This window comes from Paroedura picta, chromosome 16 (genome assembly GCF_049243985.1).
Source record: "Paroedura picta isolate Pp20150507F chromosome 16, Ppicta_v3.0, whole genome shotgun sequence".
Classification (NCBI taxonomy): Eukaryota; Metazoa; Chordata; class Lepidosauria; order Squamata; family Gekkonidae; genus Paroedura; species Paroedura picta.
In genome coordinates, this window is record NC_135384.1 from 4300072 (window position 1) to 4315598 (window position 15527).

Genomic DNA, 15527 nt, shown 5'->3' on the forward strand with positions numbered 1-15527 from the left:
TAAAAGCGGAACGAGCTGAAGTTAGTTCCCAGTTTCATATTCGTTCCTTGGGTCACATATGACTTATGGAGGTCCACCTTATTTGGGGGTTCAGAGCTTTCAAGCTCTCCTCGATATTTTTGTCTGAGTTCATGAAGAGGTCACCCATTAGGAACTGGGAACCAACTTCAGCCTCCTGCAAAGAGATCTGGTTTCAGGAAGGGCAGTGAGGTTGGGATGACTCAGGGATAGTTCTGTGGAACGCCACCTCATGCACCTTCAGCGGTCAGGAGCTTCACACCCAGTTCGTTCCATGCCTCACCCAGTCTACGGCTCCTTTCAACCAAAATTAAAAATCTGGGTGGAGTGGAGTCCACAGCCAGTCTCAAGAATATTAATTAATTAATTAATTAATTAATTAATTAATTAATTAATTAATTAATTAATTAATTAATTAATTAATTAATTAATTAATTAATTAATTAATTAATTAATTAATTAATTCATTAATTCATTAATTCATTAATTCATTAATTCATTAATTCATTAATTAATTAATTAATTAATTAATTAATTAATTAATTAATTAATTAATTCATTAATTCATTAATTCATTAATTCATTAATTCATTCATTCATTCATTCATTCATTCATTCATTCATTCATTCATTCATTCATTCATTGTATTTCTATACCGCCCTCCCCAAAGGCTCAGGGCGGCTTACATTAAACAACAAAATAATAACATTATTCAAGGTGGTAACAACAATAACATTTACATAAACAATAATAACAGCAACATTAAAGGAAGGTGAAACTGCCAGAGCCTTAGCTCAACTCGTTCTGAGACCCAGGGGTTAGGTGGATTTGTTCACAGTCATGGTAGGAGGGGAGGTCTTGGGGGCCAACTGGAAGTGATGGACAGGTCGACCTCAACCAAATGCCTGGTGGAGAAGCTCCCTTTTGCAGGCCCTGTGGAACTGATTTAGTTCTGTCAGGGCCCCGATGACAGAAGTTTAGTTGGGATTAAGACTTCCTGGCTATATCACACACATGCTGTTGGATAAATAAATAAGGCCTGTGTCTGTCTACAATTCTCTCACAGAAAAAAAAATGGCGCCTCGAAAAGCCCAAACGGAGAGGCAGGCGAGAAATGAACATATGAGCCAATGTTCCTCTTGGGTGCTTACAGGAAAGGATCTGTCCCTCTCTTGGGCAACCTGGAAGGTTCCCTTGGCACAGGGATCTCTCCCGGTTCCAGGCAGGGACCTGTCCGCACACTCTTACCGCATGCATGTTCTCCGTGCCACAACAGGAAGTGAATCGACTCTGAGTCACCCTGGAGCCCACGGCCGGCACCAGAGAAAGGTGTCTCATCATCACACAGGAGTGGAGACAGGTCCTCTTGCAAAAGCTGAGGGACTTAAAGGTTGATTCATGTGGCGTTTGCCGTGTCCTAATCTTCGTGGCTTACGGGCCCAAGTCCTGCCAAAGGGAAACTGTATTCACACCTTCTAAACGGCTGGTGCGTGGGCAGAAATTGCAGCCTCAGAAACTGCATTTCCCCCCAAGGCAAGGTTGCCACACCCCTGAGAACTTCTCCGTACCATGCAGCCAAAAGGAGGGAAAGGAGTTCTGTTCGGGGGGGTGGGAGGTGGTGGGACCAGTCAACCAAGGGGGAGGCAGGTGGTGTGATGCCAGCCTCCAGGGTGGACTTGGGGATCTCCCAGAAATACAACGGATTCCCAGGTAACTAAGAACCCAACACCCATCACCTCTGGCACTATGTAAGCTATTTCCTCATTGCACTTCCCAAAGCAGACTTTTGGGTGGGATAGGCACCCGAATCTTGGAGAACCAATTTGGTGTAGTAGTTAAGCTCAGCAGCCTCTACTCTGGTGAACCAGGTTTGATTCCCCACTCCTCCTCCACAGGCTGTATGACCTTGGGCCAGTCCCAGTTCGCTCAGAGCTCTCTTAGCCCCACCGACTTCATAGGGTGTCTGCTGTGGAGGGAGAGAAGGGAAGGTGCTAACTATGGTAAAAAGACATCTCCTCTGACGCCCCCTATAGAAGACTCTCTATAGGCTTTTGAATCATGCATTCTACAGATCTTGCATAGCCCAACCATCAGTTCCCCTGGAGGAAAGGGCTCCTGTGGAGGATGAGCCCTGAGGAATTATATCGAACTACCCTTCCCAAAGCCCACCCTCCCCCGGTTCCCCTCCCAAATCTCCAGGAGCTTTCCAGCCTGTACCTGGCGACCCTGCCCCTGACTAACCGAGGGGGACCCTAGCAACCCCTAGGCACTGCCTGACAACTGGCGGGAGAGTTGCTAGCAAGTGGCAGGCATCGTGGTTAACTTGCTTTCTTACCACCGGTTACTCAACGCTTCCGGAACTTCGAGGCACTTCCTCCTACGGCTCCGGAGGAAGACCCCAAAAGGAAAAGCAACCAACTCAGAAACAAACAAACCACTTCCACAGGAGCGGCTTCTCAGAGAGCTGAGTGGACCCGTTGAACCGCACAAAGCCGGGAGCACAGAGGGCTGGAGAACTGGTGCACGGAGAAGAGATTGGTAAGCCAAGAGAAGGAGGTGAGTGTTGGGGTAGCTCCCCGCATTAGAAGAGTGTAAGCTTCTGGGACTCAGTGGAGACAACGGGGTCTTCAGCGGAGCCCCTGATGAGAACAGAGTCATAACGTAATAATGACGGGCTGTCACAGAGATGGATGAGAGATGGGAAGGATCAACTTGGCCCAGCACCTTTTTATTTTAAAACTTGCACTCGGGTCTGAAAGTCAGGTTGGTGAACTGGTGATTCCCTGCTCCTCCTCCACGTGCAGCCAGTGGGGTGACCTTGGGCTGTCCACAGTTCTCTCAGGGCTCTCTCAGTCCCACTTACCTCACAGGGTGCCGATTGTGGGGAGAGCAAGGGAAGGTGACTGTAAGCTCCTTTGAGACCTATGAGGCCTTATTGGTGAACTGGGGAAAGTCACAGTTCTCTCAGAGCTCTCTCAGCCCCACTTGCCCCACAGGGTGCCTGTTATGGGGAGAGGAAGGGAAAGGTGTTCGTAAGCTGCTGTGAGACTCCTTCGGGCAGTGAAAAGTGGAGTATAGAAAGCCAGTTTGGTGTAGTGGTTAGGAGTGCAGACTTCTAATCTGGCATGCCGGGTTCGATTCTGCGCTCCCCCACATGCAGCCAGCTGGGTGACCTTGGGCTCGCCATGGCACTGATAAAACTGTTCTGACCCAGCAGTGATATCAGCGCTCTCTCAGCCTCACCCACCTCACAGGGTGTCTGTTGTGGGGAGAGGAATGGGAAGGCGACTGTAAGCCGCTTTGAGCCTCCTTCGGGTAGGGAAAAGCAGCATATAAAAACCAACTCTTCTTCTTCTTCTTCATATTGCAAGAATGAGAGTGCTCCTTAACCATGTGTGGAGTGCACGTGGCACTGACTAACTGCAGCCAAATTTGTTTTCTGGGATCGGGGAGGCAATTTGAAACTTTCTCAATCCAGCAATCAGACCTTCAATCGGAGTTGTGTATTGATTCTCTCTAACAGGAGCATTTTAACTATGCTGTCCCTGCAGAAGAAGAGTTGGTTCTTATATACCTGAAGGAGTCTCAAAGCGGCTTACGGTCGCCTTCCCTTCCTCTCCCCATAACAGGAGAGGGGGGGGGGCTCCAAGTCATAGCCAACTTGACTGATTTAAAATTTTTATTTATTTTTGGATGTAAACCCTGCCCTTCCCTGGGAGCCCAGGGTAGCTTACAGAAAGATTTAGAGCGTATCACGAAACGAAATATTAATAAAATTCTCAAATCCGCTTTTAAAAATGAAATGGTGAATCCCGTGGGTAATGAAACCTTCGTCTGCCTCCTCTTTACGAGGAATTTCAGAATGTGACCCGCCACCCTCTGCTGCATAGCAAGACTTCTCTTCTTTGGTGGTCTTCCCTGCCAATACGAGGCAACTCTGCTGAGCTTCCAAGTTCTGACAAGATCAGGCTGTGAAGACAGAAAGGAATTTGCTGGCAGCCGAAGCTCGGGGGAATTCACCGTCCCCATCAGGGTCAGGGACTTGGGTAGTATTTCTCGGGACGCGGAGTATTCTAACTTAACCTGGTCCCATCAGTTCTCAGCAGCTAAGCAGGGTCTGTGCTGGGATGGAAGACCACCAAGGTATGCCCTGCAGAGGAAGGCATGGGCAAGCCCCCCTCTACCTCTCACTTTCCTTGAAAACCTGGGCGGGGGGGGGGGATCCATAGATCAATTATGTCTTGATGGTATTTTACACACACGTGCATTTTCGACAGACAAGGATTCCGGCTCTCAAGCAAAGCAACCTTGCAAATGAGACGCTTAGATGAGAAACAGGAGGCTGTGACATCTCCTGCTAAGGAGCCTCGTAGAACAGAACCCAAAGTGTGTGAGAGCAGAGTTGGTTGTAGTTCTCCTCCCCCGTTCTTGACACTTTGGTCTCCTGCTTCATCCAAGGAGCTCAGGACTTTTGGTTTTCCATGCATGTCTTCTATCACAGTGGGAAGGGTCCGTGCAGGCCATCTAGTCCAACCCCCTGCTTAATCCAGGATCAGCCTAAAACATCCAGGGGAAGGATCTGTCCAGCCGTTGCTTGAAAGCCAACAGGGGGGAGGTGGAGCTCCCCACCTCCTTAGGCAGCCCATTCCACTGCTGAACTACTCGGACTGGAAATTTCCCCCCTAATATCTAGTTGGTATTGTTTTCCATGTAGTTTATCTAATATCTAGTTGGTATTGTTTTCCATGTAGTTTAAACTCATTGCCGGTTCCGCATCCTCTGCTGCCAACAGGAACTTTTCCTTGCCCTCCTCCAAGGGACAACCTTTCAGATACTTCAAGAGAGCCCTCCTGTCCCCTCTCAGCCTCCTCTTCTCCAGGCTGAACATTCCAGGGTCCCTCAGCCTTTCCTCACAGGGCTTGGTCCCCAGGCCCTGGATCATCTTCATTGCTCTCCTTTGAACCCTTTCAATGTTGTCCACGTCCTGTTTGAAGTGAGGCCTCCAGAACTGCACACAGGACTCCAGGTAGATCTGACCAATGCGGTATACAGCAAGACTGTCAACACAGCAATCCTGCAAGGTAGCCTCAGTTGACTGGTTATTATCTGGCTAAAGGGCTGAGAGCTGCATGGCCGAGCAGAGATTTGAATCATGCCAGTCCTAGTCCAGGACTGGGATGGCTACATGCCACTAGCTTTCAGGGGGGATAGGACAAGCACTCTAGGAAAACATAATTATCCTGTGTTGTAGGAACAAACTTTTTAAAAAGTTTTTTTTACAGATATGGCTTGATTTTTAAAAAAGTTTTATTATACACATATAAACAAAAACCACACCAGAACAACACAAGAACTAAACCATCTGATATCACGTATACAAATAAATGACCATAAAAGATCTAGATCAATTTAAGCACTGATGACTAAACTGGGGAGGAGACGGGGCTTCCCCTGATTTCGGGGATCGCACAGTGAAACCACAATTGTTTCCAAATAAAACCCTGCCTCCATTGTCATTTTTTGGAAATGCACAAGAAGTGATAAGAGGGCGTTAGCATAGAACATCTTAATTCTAGAGAAGCCAGATAATTTGCATATCCTAAATCGGAACAACCTCACAGCACCTGTGCTGAAGTTATAAATCTGGACATTAGGCCTAGACATGGGAGAACTCCCATAGCTTCTCATGCGCTTGTGATTTAGTCCTGGGGATGGTCTCTAGCGATTGCAGGTGCTTGGGCTGATCCCTGCCCCCCTTGTCTTCTGCAGCCCAATGGAAAAGTCTCCACTTTGCATGCAGAAGGTACCAGGTTCAATCTCCAGCATTTTTACAGCTCTCATCCCACTTAGTGGTCAGACAATGCCTGGAGTCCTGCATGCAGTTCTGGAGGCTTCACTTCCAAAGGGATGTGGACAAAACTGAGAGGGTTCAGAAGAGAGTGACAAAGATGATCCAGGCAGGGGCTGGGGGGAACAAGCCCTCTGAGGAAAGGCTGAGGGACTTGGGACTGTGCAGCCTGAAGAAGAGGAGGTGGAAAGGAAAACACCTGTCTTTAAAACACCTTTATTTCACAGAGCAGGAGAGCTCTCTCCAGCTGCCATTTTGAAAAGAAAAAAAAAACACACCACAGTACCATTGAGGGGCTCGTGGTGCCTCGGTACCACGGTTGGAAAACCCTGGCCTAGAGTTTTAGACAAGGATCTACCAGTCCACATAATGGCTCCAAGCTACCTGGGGGTACCTGGAGCCCATGCTTGCCTTCTTGGCCAAACCGACCTCACGGGGTCATTGTGACGATCAAACAGGGAAGGGGAGAACCAGAAATATTGCTCGGGAGTCTTGGGCGGAAACCTACCAGAGTCACAAATCCACTACGTTCTGGCTCTAGTCCCCCCATGCAAAACCTCGTGGGACATAATATCGGAAACACACGGGACATCTTGGGACACTTTCACTCAGGAGCCGTGACTTTCATTGGAGTGGGGCAAAGAGAGGGGAGAACAAAGAAATGTCCCCCCTGGGAGGTTTTGAGGGCTTCCGCCTCTGCTTAGAAAACAGAGGTATGGTGAGCCTCGTATTTTGCCTGCATTTTAGGGGACGGGAACACGACCACCCTTAGGAGCAAAGCTTTATTCCTGGAGATGGTTGGGTCTGTGTTCGCAGCCGATGCAGTGCCTCCCCACCTCCTGGCGTTACCCATGTTACGGGCCCCGAATTTCCAGGGTCCCTGTGTGGTGCTGTCCCTCCATGGATCAGGGCCATAGCCTCGTTAAGGACACTCAGAGTGACACCCCTTTCCACTGTGAAGGGCCCCTCCGCCCCCACTCTCCTAGGGCTCTCCGGATCTTTAAACTGGCTCTGGGGCTGCCGTCCACTTCCTCTGTTTCCTCATCGCTCTCTGCAGACCGAGCTCTGGGTCAGGTTGCCCCACGATTGCGAGAGCAGCAAGGAAATTGCTCCATAGGCTCCGCACCGCCTGTTCACCATCTGGGCTTTTAGCTCCAAGAACGGGTGAGGGGTTGGATTCGGGGGCGGGGGGTGGGGGAGGCATCCTTTAGCTTTCGCTGTAAAGAGAGCTCGAGTGTGGAACAGGGGGTGCAGCTTGCTCTGTTTGCAAGAGCGGAAGGCATTGCAAAAAAAAAAAAAAAAGATTTCCATCAGATTAACTCTTGGGGAAGATGCTAAGTAGAATTAGACTGTGGTTTTGTTTTTTGTTTTGTTTTTTTGTTTTTTTAAACCCTGCTTTATTGGCCTTGGATACGGTTCAGCTCACTTCCTTGATCCATCTGAAATCATTTTCTTAGCAAGCATTATTCTAGAGTGTTCTTGTGGACTAGAGTTGCCTCCTACAGGCAATCTCCTGCTCAGAGAGGTGACAACGAAAGCTGGAAGTGATGTCATGTAGCTCTAGGAATCGCTGGGAACTTTATGGTTTTACCATAGAGTTTCTTGGAATTCCTGTAATGTCAAGAGGCCACTTCCGGTTTCTTCCAGAACTGATGTCGCGGTCCATGTAATGCTGGCACCCTCCACATCCCTGCCCATGAAGCTTCTACTGGTTGCCAGGCAGAACGGGGCCAATGTGCTAGTTGAACACCAAAGGTGTCTTGCTTGTTTGCAAAGCTTGAGGGTTTCATGGCAGGGGTGGGGAAGCAGACGCCTCGGAGCTGTGCTGACATCCCTCTCCTCTCTTTTCCACTCAGTTCCTCTTCTGCTTCCTGACCTCTGAGCGAATGATGGGAGAGAATTCAACACAGAACGTCTCCTCTCTGGTTACCAAGCAGCCCTCGCAGGTGGTAGCCCCCATCGGCATCGCTGTGCTCTCGATCGCCTTCATTTTGGGTTTCCCTGGCAACGCCTTCGTCGTGTGGAGCGCGGGGTGGCGGGTCCACAAGCGGACCGTCACCTGCCTCCTCATCCTCCACTTGGCCATTGCCGACTTGATGGTGCTGCTCACAGCTCCCATCTTCCTGCGGGTGCTCAGCGTCCGGGAGTGGGAACTGGGGGACGCCGTCTGTCGCATTTGCCACTATGTCTGTGGGGTCAGCATGTACGCTAGCATCTACCTGATCACCCTCATGAGCTTGGACCGCTGCTTGGCCGTCTCCAAGCCGTTCCTTTCACACAAGATCCGCAGCAAGAAGACGATACGGCTTGTGGTTTTGGCCATCTGGCTGGCCGGCTGCCTCTTGGCCATCCCCGTCATCCTCTACCGAAAGGTCATGGGAAAGGGCGGAAAGCCTCAGTGTGGCTTCAGCCACCCCACGCCCAGAGATATGGTCATCCACAATCTCTTTGAAACCATCGCTGGATTCCTGCTCCCTTTCATCACCATCATCTACAGCTACTGTACCATCGGCCAACGACTGAAAGACACCCGCTTCCGCCAGAAACGGCGCACGGGTCGCCTCATCTCTCTCATCGTGGTAGCCTTTGCGGTGTTTTGGTTCCCTTACCACGTGGTCAACCTTCTGGACGTCACTGCTGTGTCGAGCGGTTCTGAGAAAGTACGTAAGATCGGAATGTCTGCTAGGCCCATCTTGATCGCTCTCGCCTACTTCAGCAGCAGTATAAACCCGATCCTTTACGCCTTCAGTGGCGGCTCCCTCATCCGTTCTGCAGGTCTGGGCTTCATGGCCAAGCTCTTTGAAGGGACAGCTTCGGAAATGTCCAGCGTCAAACATGGTACCTGCCGGGATCCTCAACGCCATATGGAAACCAAGATGGACCATGCAGAGAATGGGAGTCCTACACCTTTGACCATGTCTAGCAACCCAACAGCCGAAACCTCTGAAGAACCCGTAGATGCTTTGAAGCCCCTTAAGTCACCATGAGTGGCTACCATAATTCTCTGTAGACTTGGTGCATCTGAGATCTCAGCATCAAGCAGTTTTTTTTTAAATACATGCAGTAGACCTGGTCACCGCATACTCTCAACTCATGCCGTCATCTGAAATAAGCCCATTCCATTGTCTTGTTTCCTGCAGTGACCAGAGGGGCTTGCTTTGGAACGTGGGAGAGCCGAGTTCAAATCCCCGCTTGAGCCTCCAGTTTTCGACTTGACTTTGAGCCTGAACAGCTTCCAGGAAACGTGGCCTGAACTCCTCAATCAGAACTGGAAAAGCCCTCACTGAGAACATGTCAAAGATATATCAAGGCAATAACAGAGGGCCAAAATTTCAGCACCTTAAGCAGCTTCAGGTGGACTTTTTGGGCCACTCCTTGGACACTCTGTGGGGGAAGACATGATCTGGGTAGCTCAAGTGAGCCCAATCCAGCCAAATCTCAGAAGCTAAGCAGAGCTGGCCCTGACTAGCCCATGGACGGGAGACCTCCAAGGAAGATGCTGGGGACGGCAATGGCAAACCACCACCCAATGCATCTCTTTCCTGGTGGCCAGACCATCCTAGAATCTCCTGGTTATACTATATACAGGTCATATGTTAAATAAACAAATATCCAAGTAGCTACAGTAGTTTCTTTAAATTTCCTGACCTGGACAGCCCAGGTGAGCCTTAGCCTCTCAGATCTTGGTAGCTAAGCAGGGTCAGTCCTGGAAGACCAGGGTCACGACACGGAGGAAGGCACCTCTGAATGGCAATTGCTTGGTGGCCAGATAGGATCTCCTGGTTACATAACTCACATGCCATACCATATGAATGTCTGGGGTGAAGGTGGGGACTAGACATAAGAAGGTATCTGAGATATCATGCCCTATAAGGAGGTCCCTTCTGGACACTGGCAGGGTAGGTTTGCCAGATCCAGGTTTGGAAACTCCAGGAGATTTGGGGGTAGAAGCCTGGAGAGGACAGGGACCTCAGTGGAGCACAATGCCCTTCACAGCATCCATTTTCTCCAGAGGAACTGAGCCCTGTAGTGAAGCGGTGAGCTGTAATTCCTTGAAGGAAGCCTAGGCAGAACTGAACAAAAATGAATTTTCCAAGGAATCTGTCCACCCCTTGTTCAAAATTCAGGATGGTGTGGATATTAAAGGGTAGAAAAAAACAAAACAGAGAGGTTGTCTACAAAATAAAAACAGCATTGTTTATTCCAGCGAGAATTTAAATACATCAGTTGTTTGGGAGGGACTGTGGCTCAGCGGCACAACATCTTCTTGGTATTCGCAAGGTCCCAGGTTCAATCCCCAGCATCTCTAGTTAAAAGGATTAGGCATTAGGTGATGTGAAAGATCTCGGTTGGAGAACTTGGAAAGACATTAAGCAGACCCAGGTTTCTTGAGAGGGTTTCTCAAATGGGTGGGAGTTAAATTATACATATATATATATATAATTTATTGAACATTTATCATGTGATACGACCATATATGGTCACGTTGACCCCCCCCCATAGGCCTGGAAGGGGTGAGAAGGAACTCCAGGTGGGCATGTCCACAGCTCTGCTTCCCAACCATATTCTGCATGATCGTGCCCCTTCTGGGGTTTCAAGCAGCCATTTTCTCCAGAGGAGTATGGAGAGGAGCTATAATTCTAGGGGGTCTACAGGCTGGCATAATTCTAGGGGGTCTACAGCAGAAGAGCAGGCAGGATCCAACCCAAATGGTGTTCTCGAGAAATGAGATACGGAGGAGTGGATTTAATGGTGCCTCCTTGATTTGACAACTCCTCTTCAGGATCAAAGGAGCTTTCACGTTTTGCTCCCTGGGTTCTTTTTAAAAGCAAGATCCCAGGGGTAAACCTAAGACTTTGTCCTACGTGGTTTTCTCCCGATCTTGGTCTTGTCTCCAGATCTTTGTTGACCCAGATGAGAATGCAAATCTACGTCTTGAGAATGCAAAAGATTAGCATCTCAGCTTCTCGTCTTTGCTGCTTAGTCATCTTGGCCACATCGATTGTGTTTCTGAACCCGCTCGGGATTGTGTGGGGTGGGACTGCCAACTCTCAAACCGCAATCATTAGGGGAAGGGGGAGAGTGGGGAGGAACTGGCCTACATAGAAAGAGGCTCAGGAGGCAGCCTTCTTGTGCTTTGGGCTCCCAGGCAAGGCAATACCGAGCCCAAATCAGATAGAAGCTCCATGCGCACTAGCAAACTACCCGAACCCTCGGCAACGGCAGAAGCTGACACTTCACTGGCAGCACCATCTTAGGATGCTTTAGGATGCTCTGGGCTGATCCTGCATCGAGCAGGGGGTTGGACTAGATGGCCTGTGTGGCCCCTTCCAACTCTACGATTCTAAGATTCTAGGATTCTAGGACGCACTACAGTCTCCCAAAATGTCTCGTTCAATAAAGGACATGTGCAGGTAACATCTCCCAAACAATCCCCCTGCTCAACCCAGCCCCTCTGTCTAGAGTTGAAGAGCTTGTGAACATTCCAAGACATCAGGCTGCAGTTGGCCGGTAGGTGAGAACCGGGGCATCTGAGGCATGATTTTAAGAACAGCTGAGGGCGAAGGGCAGAGGTTTACTGAAGAAGCAGTGAGGGGTGTTAAAGTACAGCTGCTCAGAGGAGCCATTGTTGAGTGGATAGGTGTCCTTCTGAGTAGAACCAAGTGAAGGTCTTGACTGGGGAGCTTCTTCTGGACCAGAATGAAGCCCTGCTTGGTACCCCTAAAGTGAAGGGTTTGCTTCCCCAGCTGGGTGGCCTTGGGCCACTCACAATCCTCTGAGAGCTCTCTCAGCTCTACATACCTCACAGGGGAGAGGAAGGGAAGGTGATTGTAAGAGTTGATTTGAGAGACATGAGGCCTGCTGGTTGACCTTGGGCTGGGCACATTTCTCTCACAGCTCTCCCAGCCTCACTAACCTCACAGGGGTTCTGTTGTGAGGAGAGGAAGGGAAGATGGTTGCAAGCTGCTTGGAGACTCCTTTGGGAAGTGAAGAGAGGGGTACGAAAAAACAACTCCTTCTCCTTCTCCTCCTTCTCCTTCTCCTTCTTGGTTGAATGGGTGGCGTAGAAGTAAAGTCCTCCAGAAAACATGGAGGGACATTGGCTACTACTCATAGTAGTGGCACTAGGAGGTCCTCTCTCAGAATGGGCAAATTGATTGTACGTTGTCTAGCTCACGCAATTTTATGGGTGGGGCAAATATCCCCCCCCCCCCCAATACCACCTTCTGTATTCAGTCCACTCTTGCAGAAATGTGGTCTGGAGCACAAAGAAATCAAGCCCTAGAGAGGTCTGTGACGACAGAGCCTCCCTACTGCCCCAAGTGGCAGGAGGAAAGGACTGCAGCAGTTCCTCAAAAATCTATTGATTGTCACAGTTCCTTTCTCAGGGACTCAGCTCAGCAGGGGAGCCTGAGGGCCAGATCGAGCCAAGTCTGTACAGACAAAGTATGTTCGTAATTGACCTTTGCCCTTCACCTTTATAATCCCACGAAGAGAACAAGTATAACCCACAGTCTCCAAGGCCTTGGCCGTTTCTTCTGTGACCTACAAAAAGAAGACAGGTTAATTCCTGGCTTGTAGATCAAATGGGCTGTCATTCGGCATGTCTTCCGCCATCATCCCACAGGTGAAAAGTGGAACATGTTTGTGACACCCTTATTTTAACACCTGCCCTGCCCTGGATGGCCGTCTCATTAGATCTCAGATGCTAAACAAGGCTTGCCTTGTTTACTACTTGCATGGGTGACCACCAAGGACATCCGGGGTTGCTACTAAGAGGTGGGCAATGGGAAACCACCTGTGAAAACCCTTCAAGGCTGCCATAAATCAACCGTAACTTTCCACCACCCACCAATAAACCCAAACCGAGTCAGTGGGCCCAGAATTGGAAATCTGAGGAAGAGGGTGAATGGAAATCAGTGGGTGCAGGCAGAGAGCCGTTTGTAAAGTTGCTTGCCTGTATCTTCCCCAGCACCCCGGTGCTTTCCATCCGGCTGGCTACATTCACTGTGTTGCCCCATATATCGTACTGGGGTTTTTGAGCGCCAATCACTCCAGCCACAACTGGTCCATGGTTTATACCTGGAAATATATATCAGGGTTATTTTTTAGCAATAAGAACATCAGAAGAGCCCTGCTGGATCAGACCAGGAGTCCATCTAGTCCATCATCCTGTCTCAAAGTGGCTAACCAGTTCCTCTGGAGTCTGGAGGACCAACAACGAAACATAGAGGACTTGATCTTCATTGGACCTTCACAGCTAAAGTAAGAGGTACTCCTCAGCCCCCGTTCGGTCTGGCTCAGACTCACCCACGCGGAGTTTGAAGCTATTGAAAGAATGCTTGTTGATGATGTCCAGCTTGGCTGCCAAAGCCATGGCAAACTCCACCATGATGCCCAGGTGAGTGTAGCTCCTCTCTGCCTCCTGCAGCCGCCCCACGAGCACATGCGTCAGTGTAAACCAACAGAGGACAAAATTAACAACAACCTCAACTGCAAAAAAGACAAATGCATCTAGGCCAAGGGGAAAGAGGACAGTGGAAATCATCACCCCACGTTTTTGCATGCTGAGCAGCGGCACAGAAACCATATAACATTACACAAAACTGTAGTCCGGGCATGGGATTGGGGTCACTGCGGGTGGGCAGGTGTTAGTGAGTGTCCTGCATTCTGCAGGGGGTTGGACTCAGTGACCCTGGAGGTCCCTCCCAACTCTATGATTCTATGATTCCATGACCACCATAAACTGTCTGAAGAGCTAGATTTGAGTCCAGTCATCACCTTAGAAATAATTGAGATTTTTCTGGGTATGAACTTTCAGGAGACAGAACTCCTTTTGTCTGCTACATGCAGAAATCTAGATCCTTTAAGTCCTAGAAGGCAGGCAAGCCTTGTAGATGGAATATGCTGCCTCGGAGGGTGGGGGATTCTCCTTCGCTGGAAGGCTTTAGGACAAGATCGGGTGAACATCTGTCAGGAGTGTGTGATTTATAAATCCCTGAGAATGTGGGAGGGTGGGTTGGACTAGATGGCCTTTGGTGGTCTCTTCCAGCTCTGTGTGATTCTGAAAATGCTTCATTGGCGTAAGGGAGACTGCTTGGACATAATTCAGGGCAGAAAATTAGCATATTTAGTGAGACAAGAATGCTATGTCCCTGGGGAATCCTTTGTTCTTAATTTGCAAATGAACGCGAAGTTCATAACCTCATGTTCTAATCTCCTCTTGAAGAGTATTATATTAGTCCCAGGGAGATGCTGGTTCTCACACCTGCGATTTATTACTAAACCCACTGGGTGACTTAAGCTCACTGGGTGATCTATCACTCACTCCGCTAAACTCAGTGTGTTGTTCTCATGATACGTGAAGAGAGGAAGGAAGAATATGTCAGTTATCTCGAGTTTATAGAAGGAAAGGTAGGGGCGAAATCTGATCTATATCTGAGTCAGTCATGCAAAGTGATGGGGGGGGGGGGGAAGAGATCAAGACTCAGCGACGTCCTAATTTCCAGACAAAATGAGAATCAAAAGAAGCCAACCCTGCCTCATTTCATTTGCTTAGGCTCACCTATTGAAAACCATAGAGAGATAAGAGGGCTGTTTGACTTCCCTTGCTTTGAACCAGTGCTGTGGTCATGTGACCCCCATTTCTTTCAGTGCCCTTCACTGTTGACATGCACCGCCCGGCCATTGATAGGGTGGCCGGCACCAGTCTTGGAAATCCCTGAAGATTCGGGAAGTGGAGTACGGGGCCAGAACCCCACTGGGGCCGAGGGAATCTTTGCCAACAGATCTGGCCCAACAGTGCTAGCCTAGGCAGGAACACGATAACATCAGGGAATCAGGTGCTTCGTTCCAAAGGGGGGTTTGGGGATGGGGAGAGGGAGGCCTCACCTGCTGGCTGTCCTGGCCAGCCGCAACATTTAAGCCGGTAGCGGCCATGTAAGTGCTGCCGATGGTTTTGATCTTCTCCACACTGCTAAATTTGGGCTTCAAGAGCAGCTGTTGAGAGACAGAAATGAGACAGGCAGGCCGCTTAAGAAATGTCAGGCAGCTTTTCTGGACTGGAACACACAAACGCACAAAATCCACTCTAGCCCTACAACTCTGCCTCCAAGAATATTTGGTTGTCAAAGGCCGTGATTTTGACAGGTGGTCTTACAATGAACAGCAGCACATCAGCTTCTGCACTGCCAAATTCCAAAAACTGCAGTTTCCAAAAGCTGACTGCTTCGAAACAACAACAGCTAGATGCCAAAATATTTCAGGCTGTCTTTCCTCCCGCTTACCAAAAAGGTACCTCAGAGAACCAGAACCCTGTTGACCAACCAAATCCTTTAAACTGTAGAGCACGGGTGGGCAAACTGTGGCTTTCCAGATGTCCATGGACTACAATTCCCATGAGCCCCTGTCAGCATGCTTGCAGGGGCTCATGGGAATTGTAGTCCATGGGCATCTGGAGAGCCACAGTTTGCCCACCCTTGCTGTAGAGCCTGAGGATTGAACCTTGGGCCTTTTTGCATGCAAAGCAGATACACCATCGTTGAGTTACAGTCTTCCTCCAAAGGAAACCCATTCTTCCGGTCTCCTCCCAGCTCATCCAGCCAAAGAAAAGTATGGGGTTACAGCCTCCCCGAACCCTCAGCCTCCCCAAATTCCCGT

At 49.3% G+C, this 15527-nt stretch overlaps 2 protein-coding genes across 9 annotated transcripts in view; one reads left to right on the forward strand and one right to left on the reverse strand.

Annotated features, from left to right (window-relative positions):
* The first annotated feature begins 2299 nt into the window (after positions 1-2299).
* LTB4R (leukotriene B4 receptor) lies at positions 2300-9486 on the forward strand. 2 transcript variants are annotated; one of them, XM_077314021.1, is made up of 2 exons: positions 2300-2575; positions 7724-9486. In XM_077314021.1, exon 2 carries the CDS (start codon positions 7754-7756, stop codon positions 8852-8854), a length of 1101 nt encoding a protein of 366 aa, XP_077170136.1. In that variant the 5' UTR covers positions 2300-2575; positions 7724-7753; the 3' UTR covers positions 8855-9486. The 2 variants fall into 2 exon arrangements, with proteins under 2 accessions (XP_077170136.1, XP_077170137.1); XM_077314022.1 differs by having other exon boundaries at positions 2300-2557.
* A 552-nt stretch (positions 9487-10038) lies between these two features.
* Positions 10039-15527, reverse strand: part of ADCY4 (adenylate cyclase 4) — a 37767-nt gene continuing 32278 nt past the window's right edge. For 6 of the 7 annotated variants that reach the window (XM_077314014.1, XM_077314012.1, XM_077314008.1 and 3 more), the window contains exons 23-27: positions 14760-14867; positions 13179-13293; positions 12826-12950; positions 12345-12413; positions 10039-10173 (exon numbers count right to left, since the gene is read on the reverse strand). In XM_077314014.1, the coding sequence (XP_077170129.1) occupies positions 10066-10173; positions 12345-12413; positions 12826-12950; positions 13179-13293; positions 14760-14867 (525 nt within the window). In that variant the 3' untranslated portion in view covers positions 10039-10065. Of the gene's footprint in view, positions 12414-12825; positions 12951-13178; positions 13294-14759; positions 14868-15527 lie in introns of all 7 variants that reach the window. The other variant, XM_077314013.1, reaches the window with a different exon arrangement.

Excerpts from the sequence above, each read along its gene's own strand:
- LTB4R (XM_077314021.1), top strand. The coding sequence starts at position 7,754 with ATGATGGGAGAGAATTCAACACAGAACGTCTCCTCTCTGGTTACCAAG.